Genomic DNA, 15,769 nt, shown 5'->3' on the forward strand with positions numbered 1-15,769 from the left:
GCCTCCTCCCCCAGGCCCTTCACACACAAGGAGGGCCAGGCCCAGCCGTCATGCCCAATCCCATGTATACACAGGCATTTAAAATTATGAGGTGGCATAATTCCTCCTGTGTCCCCACAAATCTCAGGAATGGGAATGGATTCTAACCAGATAGTACTTCACCATATGCAAAGAGCTCTCTTCTCATTTCATTCGTTCCCATCTTCAAATCAACTTTGTAAACAGGTATGATTTCCTGGTCATCCACAGCATCTATACAAGAACACTGAGATCCCAGGTGCTAGACCTGGTGAGGAGAGTGCCACGTGCCAGATTCCAGTCTGACTCTAGAGCAGAAACAGGTTTCATGCCCACTTCTGGCATGAAAGTGTTATGAAAGTGTTGGTCGCTCAGTCCTATCTGACTCTGCGACCCCGTGGACTGCAGCCCACCAGGCTCCTCTGTCCATGGAATTCTCCAGGCAAGAACACTGGAGTGGGTAGCCAGTCCCTTCTCCAGGGGATCCTCCCAACCCAGGTATTGAACCTAGGTCTCTTGCACTGCAGGCAGATTCTGTACTGTCTGAGCTACTGGGGAAGCCCAAGTCTCTCAGTCGTGTCTGACTGTCTGTGACCCCATGGACTGTAGCCCGCCAGGCTCCTCTGTCCCAGAATTCTCCCAGCAAGAATACTGGGGTGGGTAGCAGGGGACTATTGCTCTCAATGCCCTGCTCATGACAGGCATTACTGATCAATTATGGCATGGCAGACATTGCTAATCAATTGCGGTGTTCTTTTCTTTTTCTCTCTTTTGGCTGCTCATGAGTCTTGTAGGGATCTTAGTTCCCCCACCAGGGATTGAACCCAGGCTACGGCAGTGAAAGTGCCACGTCCAAAGCACTGGACCACCAGGGAGTTCCTGACAGTGTTCTTTTCTAATAAGCTCAGAGACAGCTGTGAACTCCTCAACACATTATCTCTCAGGACACCATTATCTGTCAGAAGATGGAATCCACAGTATTTACCCACACCATCAGTCTTGAGCCCTTGAGACTCAGGCACAACCCCCAGATGCTCTGGTCAGCAGACCACAGGACTCTTCACTGTACATCAGTTATGATGCTGTTCTTGGACAGGAATCAGTGGCTCCACCATCCCCTGAACTTCTGTCGCTCCCAAGCATGGTCTGTCCTAGAGATACAGCAACCATACAGATTTGCCTGGGGCTTCAGGTTTTTTTAGGTCTTTAACAAAACTTTTTATTATGAAACATTTCAGGACTACCCCAAAGTGTGGTGGTGGTGGTCTACTCACTAAGTCGTATCCGACTCTTTGTGACCCCACAGACTGTAGCCCACCTGGCTCCTCTGTCCATGGGATTTCCCAGGCAAGAATACTGGAATGGGTTGCCCTTTCCCTCTCCAGGACCCCAGAGTGTAGCTAATAGTACTATCACAAGACAACTTCGTTCCCACAGTTGAAGCACTGATATTTCACAGACGCACTGAAGTCTCTGTGGGCCCCTTTAGTCCCTCTCCACCTCCACCCCCACCAAGCCACCACTCTCTGAATTTTGTGTTTCTGATTCTCCTGCATATTTTTATGCTTTTCCTACGTAATCACATATCCTATTATTCACCATTACAGAAATGGTGTTATTCAGATCTTGTTGCCACTTGTCATTTTCGTCCAAGTGGGTGGAATGAACTTTTAGACACGATGATACACGCAGCTTTGACTCTTCGCCGCATCACAATTGTATTTCTTGGGCCCTCGTTCTGCACCGGCCACATTTTCAGGTGCCTCACCTGCCTTCACGTACATAACCTTCGCAACAAAACTATCTTTATCCCCACTTCACAGATTTGGAAACAGAGGCACAGAAAGGTGAAATGACGAACCTGAGTCACGTAGCTTGGAAGCTGTGCTCTTAACTGCTAGACGCCACTCTCTCTTCTGCTGCGTGGTCTGTTGTATGAAAACACAGCCATTAGCCATCTGTTCGTCTATTTAAGGGCCATTGCTTATTTTTGCAGACTTGTCTCAACATTATTAGTCTCACAGGGTTGGGGGAGGTGGTTATATTATCTTGCTTAGTTCCTACATCAAGCCTGTGAGTGGATATCTGTATCATCTCCCTTTTTAGACGAGGAAACTAAGGCTCAGAGAGGGTAAATCACCTTCTGAAAGCTGCACAGCTCCAACGAGCCAAAAGTGGGCTGTGAACCTGGCTCCTGCAATTGTGGAGCCCAGGGGTCCCCCCACATCCCTGGTGAGCCCTCGGTGCCCCACTGGCTTCTTCTCTTGGCTCTGTCGTTGGCAGCCTGCCCGCCCTCTCCTACAACAGCCTCCCCACACCTGGCCTTCAGCCCCCCTCCTCTGGCCACCCTCCACCGTCCTCATCCCAGAGAAGGGGCCCAACCGGAAGGCCCGTTCGTGTGAGGAAATTCCAGCCACGTGAGCCAAGCCGAGCCTGGGATTCTGAGCAGCCGGTGGCTTTAGGAGAAACTGAAACTTGGCTTGTTGGGGGCGGAGTGGTCACCGGGGATTTAAAGAGCTGCCACTTCCTTGGGCCCCAAGAGGGCACTGGGAGGTCACAGCAGCTGAGGGACGCCCCGACTGGTGTGAGCCCGGGTTCTCCTCCCCACCATGCACCTCTGCGGGGGCGATGGGCCTCTGACCAGGACGGTGAGTGCAGGGGAGCAGGTTCGGGGGCTAAGAAGGGGAACATGCCTCAGGGTGCCGGGGCCGGCTCTGTTCGCATGGGCTTGGGGGCGGAGGCCTCACACACCCCATCTCTGGACCTCAGTCTCCTTAGGGGTTTGGCTTGAGGGCTTTCCTGCTTTCACATTGCGGATCCAGGCTTCAGTTTAGAACTCGGCCTCTGATTACAGCTGCTCCTCACTACCTGTCCTACGCTGCCATTACAGGAGCCTCCTCCTTCCTCCCCCAGCTCTGGCCACGGTTCCCCTGGAGGCCTTGCCTCTAGTCCAGAACCCAAGTACCAGAGGCCCAAGGCCTTCTCTTATGGCAGGTCTTTCCCCTCCAGACTCCAGTCTCTCAGGCCCCAGCACCTGCAAGGGGCCTCCTGAACCTGGGAGTCGCAGAGTCCTCAGCCAGGGCGGCAGGGTCTTGCCTGAGGTCCCCACACTCAGAACACACCTCCCAGAGTGACCTGAGGGAGGGGGTTGTGGGGTCTCCAGTGTTCCCTCTTGTCTGATTTTCCAGAGCCCTGGGCATTTGGGTTAACTATTTCATCTAAGTTCATGAACCCAGTGTAGGGAGAGGGTCACAGCTGTCACCCTCTGCGTCCGCTCTTCTGTCAGAGGGGACTCATTCCCTCATTCTAGGCTGCTGGCCCACTAGAATGCAAGTAGCCTGAGGGCAGAGAGTACTGCCTCTTAGTTTGCTGCCGTGTCCCCTCAGCTCAGTGCGTGGCACATCATAGTGCACAAATGTCTGTGGGATTAATGAATATCAGCTTTGGGCCTGCGCTGGGCAAGGGAACACAGAGTAGAATCAGAATCGCGCCCCGTCCCGTCCTCACAGAGAGCTCAGGGCTAGAGAAATCAACACCTTAACAGTGGAAACAGTAGTGATTAGAACAACAGCGACTTTTATTAACCCCTGCCAGCTTTCCAGCCAGTAAGGAAGGCACCTGTGCCTCCATTTGGGGCAGATCAGGCAATGGGGCTCAGGGAAGTGAGTGATCTACCCAGAGCAACACGGTCCATAAGGAGGCTGTAGGTGTGAAGCGGGTTGTCTAGGGCATGTGCTGCCCGGTCATGAGCTGTGAGTGGTACGTGTGTGAGGCTGGCATTCCACCGAGCGGTGCTGTGTCTGTGATGGGGTGTGTGGACACCGACGGAGCCAGAGAGGGCTTCTGGGGGAAAGGGGACCCTCGGGGACTTGATTCAAGAAGGATATGGCTGAGACTTCCGTGGTGGTTCAGTGGTTAAGTCTCCAGGCTTCCAATTTAGGGGTCATGGGTTTGAACCCTGGTGGCTCCCCCTGGCTGCTCCCTCTACCTTTAGACAGCAGCCCAGCTAGACCCTCACTCCTTGCTGGCTGTTTGGCTCAAATGTCACCGCCTCAGAAGGAGAAGGTCTTTCTAAACACCTGAGCTAAACTAAGATCCCACAGGCTGCACAGCACTGACCCTCCCCAAAAGAGAAGGGGATGGCTTTACAGCTAGCCCGCCCCTGCCGGGCCCCCTGAGCCCTAGTCTCTCACCCTACAGGACGCTGAGGAGCATCAGAGGCAGCTGAGGAAGAAACAGAAGAACCGGGCAGCCGCCCAGAGAAGCCGGCAGAAGCACACGAACAAGGCGGATGCCCTGCACCAGGTGGGGCTGCCTCCCTTCCCTTCCCCGACGTCACTCACCTGGCCCGGCCACCTCTTCTCTGTCCCACTAATCAGCAGTTCCCCTGCACTGCTGTAGGTGCCAGGGGCCCTGAACTTGGGGAGAGAGGAGGGCTCTGCTGCTGAGATTCAAAAATTCCTGAGTGTTGAGCGGAAATTGTGTGCCAGATACGCAGGGCTCCAGGGGCATGACAGTGCATCCTCAGCCCAGGCCTGCCCTCAAGGCACTCCCAGTCTAGAGGGAGGAGACAAGAAGGGGAGGGAAACTGGGAGAACCTGGCCCAGTGACCAGGTGAGGCCTTCATTCAAAGGTAGGTCCCTGAGCCTTGCCCATCCAGAACCTAGCTCAGAGGTGCTGCACTGCGGTGATCACCCTGCCTGTCTGGGTTCTGATGTAAGTGGCCAAGACCGTCTGTGAGAAACTGGTTCAGGGTTAAGACAGGCTGGCTTTAGAGTCCCAGCTGCTGCATTCCATAGCTGCAGGTCATTTCCTTCACTGAGCTTCACTGTCCTCATCTGAAAATCCCTGCCCCCTGGCAGGACCCTTGTGAAGACTAAAGGAGGCCAAGGAGCCTGGTGGGGTGGAGGGTGGGGGGCTCCACTCACACTTGATGGTAACCTGACCTCAGATGGTAACCTGACCTTGGGGTTTCCCTTCTTCCTCTGTGCAGAAAGGACACACCTCGGGGGGCCCGTTAAGAGCTGGGTTCAGGACCTGGCCTTTGGTTGGGCTGCATACACGGTAGTCCTTACTGCAATGAGTAAACTTCGGAGCCCTCCACACCCAAAGGTCCTACGCTCTCTGCGACCCCACCCGCACCATCCACCTTCCTCTCCTAACATCCTGCACCTCGTTCTCTCTGTTCCTTCCTTGGTGGAGCATGTCCAGCCTCAGGGGCTCCCCCGGCTGCTCCCTCTGTCTTCAGACAGCAGCCCAGCTAGATCTTCACTCCTTGCTGGGTGTTTGGCTCAAATGTCACCGCCTCAAAAGGAGGAGGTCTTTCTAAACGTCTGAGCTAAAGAGACCTCACCTATTACTCTGCTTTATTTTTCTGGTTAGCACTGACCTTGCATCACAAGTTTAGATGTTGACCATTGCTTGTCCTCCTCCCCAGACTGTAAGCACCCTGAAGGCAGGGAGCTCTTCTGCTGCCTACTGTCTCCCCATCACCTGGACCAGTGCCTGGCAGATAGAAGGAACTCAGTATTTCTCTGTGGAGTGAACAATAGAGTCAAAATAAAGTGGGAACTCATAGGTAGGAACAACACACAGGTAGTTGGGTTAAGGTGATACAGAGATGAAGTCTGAGCTGGTTTTGAGGGATGAATAGGAGTTTTCCAAATGGATGAAGGTAAGAAAAAGCATTGCAGGCAAGTGAAATAGGGCTGGCACGAGCATAAGAGAGTTGCACCCTGTACAATGCATGAGAATGAGGGCTGATACCCAGGATGGCATGCTTGGGAGCAGCTGAGACTTCATGAGCTCATTCATTCCTTCCTTCCAGAAATGCCTACTGAGTATCTCTCGTGCAGCAAGCACAGTTCTAAGCACTGTAGATACAGCTGTGAACACAGCACACAAAAGTCCAGTTCACCCTCCTAGGGCTCGTATTTTCATGGGGAAGCTGGATAGACAAATAAATGACCCATGAGGTATTTGGGATATCAGATAGTGATAAGTGCTCTAGGAAGGATTAAAGCAGGGAAGAGAGAAGGGAGTGGGATATGTAGGGTGATGGAAACCTACCTGGGGAAGCCCTCCCGGAGGAGGTGACGTTGAGCAACCTGAGGGTGGTAAATGAATGAATAAGTGACCCAGTTTCTGGAGGTGAATTGATGCCTTTGGAGAATTTAGGTAAAGAGTGACCTAATGACATGTTTTTAAAATGTCTTTCCAACTTCCACAGCAGAAACCAGCTTGGGAGTGGCGCTGTGGGTGGCTTTGAGGCCTGTTAGAACTTTGAGTCCATGGCTTAAGCAACATTTTAATATAAAACACCCTTGCAGCTTCTTCTTTTAGAAAGTGTCCATAAGAGGCAGGGCAAGGGACGCAAAGGAAGTCACTGAGCCAGCTGCTGCTGCTGCTGCTAAGTCACTTCAGTCGTGTCTGACTCTTTGTGACCCCATAGATGGCAACCCACAAGGCTCCCCCGTCCCTGGGATTCTCCAGGCAAGAACACTGGAGTGAGTTGCCATTTCCTTCTCCAATGCATGAAAGTGAAAAGTGAAAGTGAAGTTGCTCAGTCGTGTCTGACTCCTAGCGACCCCATGGACTGCAGCCTACCAGGCTCCTCTGTCCATGGGATTTTCCAGGCAAGAGCACTGGAGTGGGGTGCCATTGCCTTCTCCGAGTCTGATGAGCTGTGGAAATAAAGTTTCTTCTGCATTTTCCACCACTGTTGCCATCATACTAATAAATGATTGTTTAGAACTTCACATTGATTACTGTCCCACTGAGTTCCCACCCAGTACTCAGCAGAACAGAACCTAAATGCCGAAAAGAGCACACCCGTGCTGCCAACCTGTAAAACGTGACCCTGGACTCCGCCCACAGTGCCTTGGTGGGCAAGTGCTGGATGTCGAGGAGGTCTGGCAGTGGCACTGAGCAGCCTAGAAGTGTCCAGGACAGAGGACATCTAAGTTGTCACAAGAAGGCCATGTCAGGATTAGACCGGGGAAGCGGGGCTGGAATTGTCCAGGCAGAGGAGACTGCAAGTGTGACGAGGAAGCAGAGTCCATTTGAGGAACAGGAAGTGGAGGCATCAGGAGCAGTTGGAGAGATAAAACTGGAAGTGTGAGCTGGGGCCCCCACACATGGGCAGTCACGGGAGACTTTAAAGGGCTTTAATGTTCCATTAGCACTGCAGCCGTCGAATGTCTCCTCTGGGCCAAGAGATCACGTAGTTTGAGAGGCGCACCAGTTAGGAGGCTGGTAGAGCTCCCGGGTGAGTGGAGACCCCAGGCTGGCTGGCTCAGGGACCTGGCACTGGGGAGAGAGAGCAGACAGGTCTGAGCTGGTGGTCATGAATGTCTGGCCAGAGAGCAGCCAAAGGGCATTGAGGTGGCAGGAGTATCTTTCCTCCTAAATTGAGGACCCTGGGGCATTGGGAAATAGGGCTCAAGCTGGGCCTCTGACTCTGGCTGACATAACCCTCCCCACCTATATCTGCTTCTCCCCCCAGCAGCATGAGTCACTGGAGAAGCAGAACCACGCCCTGCGGAAGGAGATCCAGGCCCTTCAGGCCGAGCTGGCCTGGTGGACTCAGGCCCTGCACGTGCATGAGCGCCTGTGCCTGCTGGACTGTGCCTCCTGCTTGGCTCCAGGGGCCGCTGGCTGCTGGGGCCAGGCCGAGCGGCCCCCAGGCTCCGTGCCCCACGGACAGCATGGCTGCCAGGAGCAGCTGGGCCTGTTCCGGACCCCAGTCTCTTCTCCCTCGGCTCCGCAACCCTCTCCAGACCCACAGCCTCATGGTTCCCTCGGCCTCCTCCTGTCCCCTCTGCCCTCACTGTCCCTCGGTCCCACTGCAGTCACTGCATCTCCTGCACAGCTGTCACCCAGCCCTGCCCAGTCCACCTCCCCTGCTGGCTCTGGCCTGCTGAAACCTTCCTCTAAGCTCAACATCGTCCTGCCCAGCCCCACAGCCCAACCTACCCCTCTAGAGTTCCTCAGGCTGGAGCACCCCAACGGGGGGAAGCCAGGGTCCACACCCCACAGCCCCTCAGCTGCTACGGGGCTGGGGTCTCTGCAGGGCAGGGAGCATAAGCCAGCTTCCTCAGCAGCAGATTGGCAAGGGCTGGGCGTGGATCCCAGCCCCCACCCCCTCCTGGACTTCCCTCTGCTCTCTTCTGCTCAAGTCCACTTCTAACCTGGCCCCCAGAACTGGGCTAACACCTTCCTTGGACCCAGGAAGCAGCCTCAGCACACAGGCATCTCCTCTGTTGCTGCTGGGGGCTGCCTTTCTTGGCTGACCAGCTAACTAGGAGTGGAAAGGACACAGAGGCTCAGAGAAGCCAAGTGACTTGTCCAAGGTCACACAGCCTTTCTTGGGACCCGAAACATCACAATCTGCTCCTCCTTCTCCTGGTGGGATCCTGGCCCAGGCACCGTAGGGGCTGGGGTCCTAGAAACCTAGAGCCGGCATGAGAGGTTTAAGTGCTGGGAGTGGGGAGGGACGCTCCCCACTGTTTGCTCTGTGATTCCCAGGGCCACAAAGCCCTGTAATTTCTGAAAGTTTGCCTTTACTGGGGCTGGTCCAGAGCCCAAACCCAGGTGGGGAAGGGCCCAGCAGGAGCCCAGAAGAGAATCCTTTCTGCTCCTAGTAGTTTTTCAATGCCAAAGAGCTGAACCTGTGGGTTGGAGTTGTGGACAAGCCTGGAGCAGTCCCCTCTGGGATTTCTACCCACTGAGGGTCCATAGCCACATGGTGACCTTGGATTCTGAAGGGTCGGCTCACCAAGCTATTCCCGAAAACTCCCTACCTCTCCCTTCCTCCCAGGGCCATGGTGAGTGGACTTCTGAGAGCATTCATATCCTGCACAAAAGGCAGGTGGAAAGAATGAGGGAAGGACCAGGTGCAAACTTAGGTTTGAGCAAGTGGTGGACTTGAACCTTTTGCTTTGTGATTCCCTGCTTCCCAGGTGGTGATAGTGGTAAAGAACTTGCCTGCCAATGCAGGAGACGTAAGAGACGCAGGTTCCAGCCCTAGGTTGGGAAGATCCCCTGGAGGAGGGCATGGCAACCCACTCCAGTATTCTTGCTTGGAGAATCCCCCTGGACAGAGGAGCCTGGCGGGCTACAGTCCGTGGGGGCGCAAAGAGTTGGACATGACTGAGCAACTAGCACTTAGCACGCAGCGAGACCTGTGTCTTTTTCAGTGCTGTCCTCATCCCTGTGCAGCCCACAGGCCCCCATTACCCTCCAGCCCCTCTGAGCAATGACCCTGTTGCTCTTTGGCCTGATGGAGCAGGGTCCTGGGACCAGATAGGAGCACAGTTGCAGCGCCTGCTTGGGGATGGGGGTGGAAGTGGGGGACGGTTCTCATTCAGACTCAAGACAAACACTGTAAGGGGACAGAGATGAGAAACTCCAGCTCTTCACCCAGATTTACACATGTAAGCAGACACTAGGCTAGTGTTTGACACACTCCAGGAAATGCTGAGCACTTGGTACCTATGTTATGGTAAATAAAGTGTTTTCCAATTCTTTTTGCTTTGGTTAGTTGTTTAAAATTCTGACTGTACTTTGTACTATTGAACCAAAAGAAGGAAAGCACATGGTCTAGAATCTTAGGTGGGCAATCCCTCATGGACCTCTTAATCCAACCTCCCTTCCCATTTTGCAGATGAGGAGACTGAGGCCTTAAGATGGGATGGACTTGCTCAGAGTCATGCAGGAAGAGGAGGTGTCGTGGCCACAGGATTGTGGATGGCTACAGAGCAGGAGTCACCAGCAGGTTCAGGGAGAACAGACTGGTGGGAGGGAAGCCAAGACATTGTTGGTTGGAGGCTGGCTTGAGTCTGGGACAAGAGTCGATATGACGTATGGTGCTCCAGGACTCGTGGGGTGACGAGGACACTGTGGCCTGGCTTGTGTCTGTATAACCTAAAATTTGTCAGGCACTCTCTGTGTAACTTGGGTTAACTCATTGATGCCTCTAATAACTCTGGAAAGTAGATATAATTATTACCCCATTGTTTGGAAGGGGAAACCAAGGCCCACGGGTGTAAAGGTCATGTAGCTAGGAAATGGTATAGGCTTGATGTAACTCAGGAGCACTTAACCACAGGTGATTCTGCCTTCTACCTTCCTGGAACTTTCCCTGTAGGCCCTGAATGGAGGGGCTGAAACATGCCCATAGACATGACCCAAGAAGGTAAAACCCTACCTTAAGCTCAAAATAAGAGAGGGGAGTGACTTAATTAATGTTGGTACACTCATACCCCAGAAGAGATGGTAAGAACAAAGAATGCTTTGAAGAATATTTAATGAGGTGAGAAAATGCTTACAACATATCAAGCAGAAAAAATGGAATGTGCAACTGTCACTATAGTTTTCTGTTTGTTTAAAAATATAAACAGAATCAAAGGAGTGGGAGGAGGTGCTGTAGATTCTTGAGGCATATGAGCTAATATCTGTGAATCCCCAAATTGTAAACAGCCACCACTGTAGCAGAAGTCTTCCACATGGTTGAATATATCCTAGAAATCTATATATGGGTGTGTCTATTGCTGCATAACAAATTATTCCAAAACCCAGTGGTTTAATCAACAAACATTTATCATCTTAAAATTCCCGTAGAGTGGGAATCTGGGCACAGCTTAGTGGCTCAGGGTTTCTCACAGGCTCCAATCAAAGTGTTGGCCAAGGACTTCTCCGGTGGCCCAGTGGTTAAGACTTCACCTCCCAATGCAGGAGGGTCGAGTTCCAACCCTGTTCAGGGACTAAGATCCTGCATGCCTTGGGGGCAAAAAGAAGAAAACAAACAAACATGAAACAGAAGCCATATTGTAACAAATTCAATAAAGTCTTTAAAAATGGTCCACACAAACAACAACAACGACCCGAGCAAATGAAAAAAAAAACATAAAAAAACAGTTCCCAAACCACGAAGTGTTGGCCGGAGCTGCAATCATCCAAAGGCTCAACTGGGGGATCTGCTCCCAAGCTCACACGTATGGCTCCCTGTGGGCCTCAGAAGGTCCACTCCCAAGCTTATTCACCAGGTCATTGGCAGAACTGAGTTCCTGGAGGGCTGCTGGACTGAGGACCTCAGGTTCTTACAGGCTGTTGGGTGCAGGTATTATCTCCTTGCCATGTGGGCCTCTCCATAGGGCTGTTTGACATGGCAGCTGGCTTCGCTCAGAACAAGCAAGCCAGAAAGTGAAAAAGGTGAGCGATCAGAAGCCACAGTCTTTTTGTAACTTAATTTCAGAAATGACATCCTGTCAGTTTTACTATGTTCTGTTGAGTAGAGGCAAGTTACTAGATCCAGCCCACACTCAAGAGGATGTCACAAAGGCATAAAAGCCAGAAGGTGGGGCCTTCCTTGGGGTTCAGTGGATGAGAATCTGCCTGCCAGTGCAGGGGACACAGGTTCGATCCCTGGTCCAGGAAGATTCCACATGCTATGGAGCAGCTAAGCCCGTGTGCCACAACCACTGAGCCTGTGCTCTAGAGCCTGCGCTCTACAAGAGAAGCCACTGCAATGAGAATTCTGTGCACTTCAGTGAAGAGGAGCCCTCATTTGCCAGAACTAGAGAAAGTCAGCATGCAGCAACGAAGACCCACTGCAGCCAAAAATATAAAACAAAAACAAAAAAAACAGAAGGCAGGACCATTGGGAGAATATTCATTTTAGAGGTTGCTCATCACACTGGGTGAGAACTAGTACTTTCTTGGATCCCTTCTTTTTCCTTTTATCATCAGCACTAACCCACTCCGGTGTTCTTGCCTGGAGAATCCCAGGGACGGCGGAGCCTGGTGGGCTGTCATCTATGAGGTCGCACAGAGTTGGACACGACTGAAGCAACTTAGCAGCAGCAGCACTAGCAGCTGGCTTTCCTTGGGGAGACTATTTGTTTTAGGAGGAAACAATTTTGACCCCTTGACAGCAGTGGTCATGCCCCCAGTAGTAGGCAGAGATAATCTGGTAGGTTTGAGGCTCCAGCAAGGCTAGAGACACTCAGCCTCACATTAGCCTTACACAATGCAGACGCTCACTCCTCGGGAACGACCTTTGAAGTGACGCATGAACAGTCAGTGCTGAAAGAGCAAGTGTGTGCAAGCCAAGAGTCTTCTATGCTTTGAAAAGTAATCACTCACTGGAGGACTGAATGTAAACTCAATAAAAATTCTTCCAGCTGTTTTATTTTTTTCTGATATTCACCTCTCTACAGGGTTGAATGGGCTTCCCTAATGGCTCAGCAGGTAAAGAATCTGCCTGCAATGCAGGAGACATGGGTTAGATCCCCAGATCAGGAAGATCCCCTGGAGAAGGGCATGGCAACCCACTCCAGTATTCTTGCTTGGAGAATCCCATGGACAGAGGAGCCCTGTGGGGTACAGTCCATGGGGTTGCAGAGTCAGACACGACTGAAGCGACCAAGCACAGCACACAACACAGTGAGTTGAACGGTAGCACTTGAAAGATAAGTCCACCTAGAACCTGCAAATGTGCCCTTAGGGTTTTGCAGATACAATTAAATTAAAAATCTCCAGATGAAATGATCTTGGATTGTCCAGGTGGGCCCTAAATGCAAAGACCAATAAGAGGAGACCGCTGTAACAGGAAGAGAAGACACAAAGAAGACGGTCATATGAGGACAGAGGCAGAGATTGGAGTTAGGTAGCCCCTAATCAGGAAACACATGGAGTCACCAGAAGCTGGAAGAGGCCAAGAAGGCTTCTCCCCGTGGAACTTCAGAAGGAACTGGGAGAGCTGTGGGGAGGCTGTTGCTGTCTTCCAGGTAAGTGATGGTGGTGACCACAGCCAGGCGGGTAGCAGGGAGGTGGTAAGATGAGGTCTGATTCAGGGTGTGCTTTACAGGTAGGGATGATGGAATGTGCTCATGGATTGGACATGGGGAAAGTGAGGACAGAAGGATGATGTCGCAGCTTGAGACCTTAAGAAAGATTGCGAGAGGAGCAGTTTGGAGTGGGTTATGTTGGGGAGGGGAAACCAGGAGACCTGTTTTGGCCAGGTCAAGTTTGAGATGCCTATTTGTCATCTGACTGAATATAAAACTGTTTGGCAATTAGGGGAATGGTCAAAACTGGGTGTATAGGGAATTTCCTGGCAGTCCAGTGGTTAGGACTCTGGACTTAACACTGCTGAGGGCCTGAGTTTGATCCCTGGCTGGGGAACTAAGATCCTACAAGCCACAAAGCACAGCCGAGAAAAGAAAAAAAAAAGACTGAGTATATAAATTTGGAAGCCAGCAGTATAAAGGTGGGTGGGTGGACATGTTGGGGACCAGATGAAATAATCTATGAAAGCCCTTGCAGCTATGCCTCTATGAGGGCCTCCTCTTCTCAGGCCCCAGAGCTCTCTCAGCCTGGCACTCCTTCCCTCCTGTATGCCCAGAATCTGCCCCCAACCTTCCTCATCAAATGCTTCATCCTCCAGGAAGCCTCATATGACCTTCCAAGATAAAAATGACCCCTCAGGCTCCTCATCACACTCATGTGCCTTTCACCAGCATCTATCATTTTCCTTCTTCTGTGACTGACTGTGCCTTCCTATCTTTTTGTCTCCCTCAATGGCAGCAACCAGTCAGGTCCATCATAAGTACATTTAAACAGCAGGAGGCAGTAAAGCATGATGATTACAGAGTTTGAGCTCCAGGGCCAGACAGGACTGGGTGCACGTTCCAGCTCCGCAACTGGCTCCACACGTCTTCAAGCCTCAGCTTTCTTATCTGAAAAATGGGAATTGAAAAAAGTACCCGCCCACAATCCACCCAATGTATATGTGTGTATGTGTATACATATCCATGCGTGCATGTGTGTGCTGTTGCTCAGCCATGTCCGACTCTTTGTGACCCCATGGACGGTAGCCTGCCAGGCTCCTCGGTCCACGGGATTATCCTGGCAAGAATACTGGAGTGAGTTGCCATTTCTTCCTCCAGGGGATCTTCCTAACCCAGGAATTGAGCCTGTGTCTCCTGTGGCTCCTGTGTTAGCAGGTGGATTCTTTACCACTGAGCCATCTGGGAAGCCCATACATATTTATATATACATGTAAATGTAATATACATTATATATAATAGAAAAGCTGGAGAAGTCAATGGCAACCCACTCCAGTACTCTTGCCTGGGAAATCCCATGGACGGAGGAGCCTGGTGGGCTACAGTCCATGGGGTCACGAAGAGTCAGACATGACTGAATGACTTCACTTTCATTTGTCACTTTCATGCACTGGAGAAGGAAATGGCAACCCACTCCAGTATTCTTGCCTGGAGAATCCCAGGGATGGGGGAGCCTGGTGGGCTGCTGTCTATGGGGTCACACAGAGTCGGACACGACTGAAGCCACTTAGCAGCCGCATAATAGAAAAGCACATGTTTATCAAAAGACATAAATGAGAGACTTTATATCAGCAATATTTATAATGGTAGAAAACTGGAAATAATCAAAAGGCCCCATCAAGAGTATAACCAATAAATTGTGGAGTATTTTATACTAGATAATGCTACAGAGTAACAGGAATGAGCAAACTATCAACACGACTATCTGGAATAGTGTGAATAAGCTTCACAAACATAGTGCTGGGCCACAGAAGCCAGAGACAGAAGAGAAGGCAATCTGTATGATCCATTTATCTAAAGTTAAAAAGTAGAAAAAAAATTAATCTATGTTGTTAAAAGTCAGGGTAGTGGTTACAGTTGGAGGACAGCACCTGGAAGGGGACAGGAGGCCTTCTTGGTGGGGTGCTGACAATGTTCTGTTTCTTGATCTTTGTGGTGGTTACATAAATGCATTCATTGCATGAAACACCGAACAATATGTTTTTGATGTGTGCTCTTTCCTGTTATGTCTGATGTACTTCAACAGAAAGAGGGTGGGGGGCTTCTCTGGTGGCTCAGTGGTAAAGAATCCATCTGCCAATGCAGGAGACATGGGTTGAATCCCTGATCCGGGACAATCCCATATGCCACAGAGCAACTAAGCCTGTGCGCCACAGCTGTTGAGCCTGTGCTCTAGAGCCCACGAGCCACACCTACTGAGCCCATGTGCCGCAACTGCTGAAGTCTGAGTGTCCTGGAGCTCGTGCTCTGCAACAGGAGAAGCCACCGCAATGAAAAGCCTGTGCACAGCAACTGGAGAATAGCCCTCAGCGGCCACAACTAGAGAAAAGCCTGTGCATCAGTGAAGATCCAGCACAGCCAAAAATAAACAAAATTATATATTTAAAAAAAGAGGTTGGCTATTAGGAGCACATCACAGTCCCTGGCACACAGTAAATGATCGATAAGTTATCACGAAGTTAAAGTGAAAGTTGAGTCCGACTCTTTGCAACCCCACGGACTATACAGTCCATGGAATTCTCTAGGCCAGAACACTGGAGTGGGTAGCCTTTCTCTTCTCCAGGGAATCATCCCAACCCAGGGATCAAACCCAGGTCTCCTGCATTGCAGGTGGATTCTTTACCAGCTGAGCCATAAGGGAAGCCCAAGTTACCACAAAGAAATGAATCAAAGAACCATGCCTTGTCCCCAGGTGAAACCATTAACAATCAGAACCATGGACAGATCAGAGTCTGCATTCAAGGATGGTTGGAAAAGAGCTCTCTGGTCTGAAACTGGGGATTCCAGGCAGAAGAGAAGCTAAGACCTTTCCTCTGAGACATGGTTCCGTGCCTTCCGAAGGACACTCCTATCATGCAGAAAGGAGAACATTCCTAGGGGACCATGGATATCTGTGTGTGTGT

The 15,769-nt window shown here is 51.3% G+C and overlaps 1 protein-coding gene across 2 annotated transcripts; it reads left to right on the top strand.

Annotated features, from left to right (window-relative positions):
• The first annotated feature begins 2,408 nt into the window (after positions 1 to 2,408).
• On the top strand, positions 2,409 to 9,545 carry BATF2 (basic leucine zipper ATF-like transcription factor 2). Of its 2 annotated transcripts, none has more exons than XM_086384960.1 (3): positions 2,409 to 2,666; positions 4,219 to 4,323; positions 7,523 to 9,545. In XM_086384960.1, the coding sequence occupies exons 1-3, from the start codon at positions 2,628 to 2,630 to the stop codon at positions 8,204 to 8,206; spliced, it is 828 nt and encodes a 275-aa protein (XP_086241086.1). In that variant the 5' UTR covers positions 2,409 to 2,627; the 3' UTR covers positions 8,207 to 9,545. The 2 variants fall into 2 exon arrangements, with proteins under 2 accessions (XP_086241086.1, XP_086241087.1); XM_086384961.1 differs by having other exon boundaries at positions 2,416 to 2,666; positions 7,526 to 9,545.
• Positions 9,546 to 15,769: the final 6,224 nt, after the last annotated feature.

The sequence above is a fragment of the Bos grunniens genome, chromosome 29 (assembly GCF_055505025.1).
Source record: "Bos grunniens cultivar Pamir isolate PY7600 chromosome 29, Bosgru_T2T1.0, whole genome shotgun sequence".
Lineage (NCBI taxonomy): Eukaryota > Metazoa > Chordata > Mammalia > Artiodactyla > Bovidae > Bos > Bos grunniens.

What these genes read in the sequence shown, in the direction of transcription:
- BATF2 (XM_086384960.1), top strand. Translation starts at nt 2,628, where the DNA reads ATGCACCTCTGCGGGGGCGATGGGCCTCTGACCAGGACG. An exon ending in ATGGGCCTCTGACCAGGACG is followed by an intron (nt 2,667 to 4,218) that starts GTGAGTGCAGGG and finishes CTCACCCTACAG; the next exon opens with GACGCTGAGGAGCATCAGAG. An exon ending in AGGCGGATGCCCTGCACCAG is followed by an intron (nt 4,324 to 7,522) that starts GTGGGGCTGCCT and finishes TTCTCCCCCCAG; the next exon opens with CAGCATGAGTCACTGGAGAA.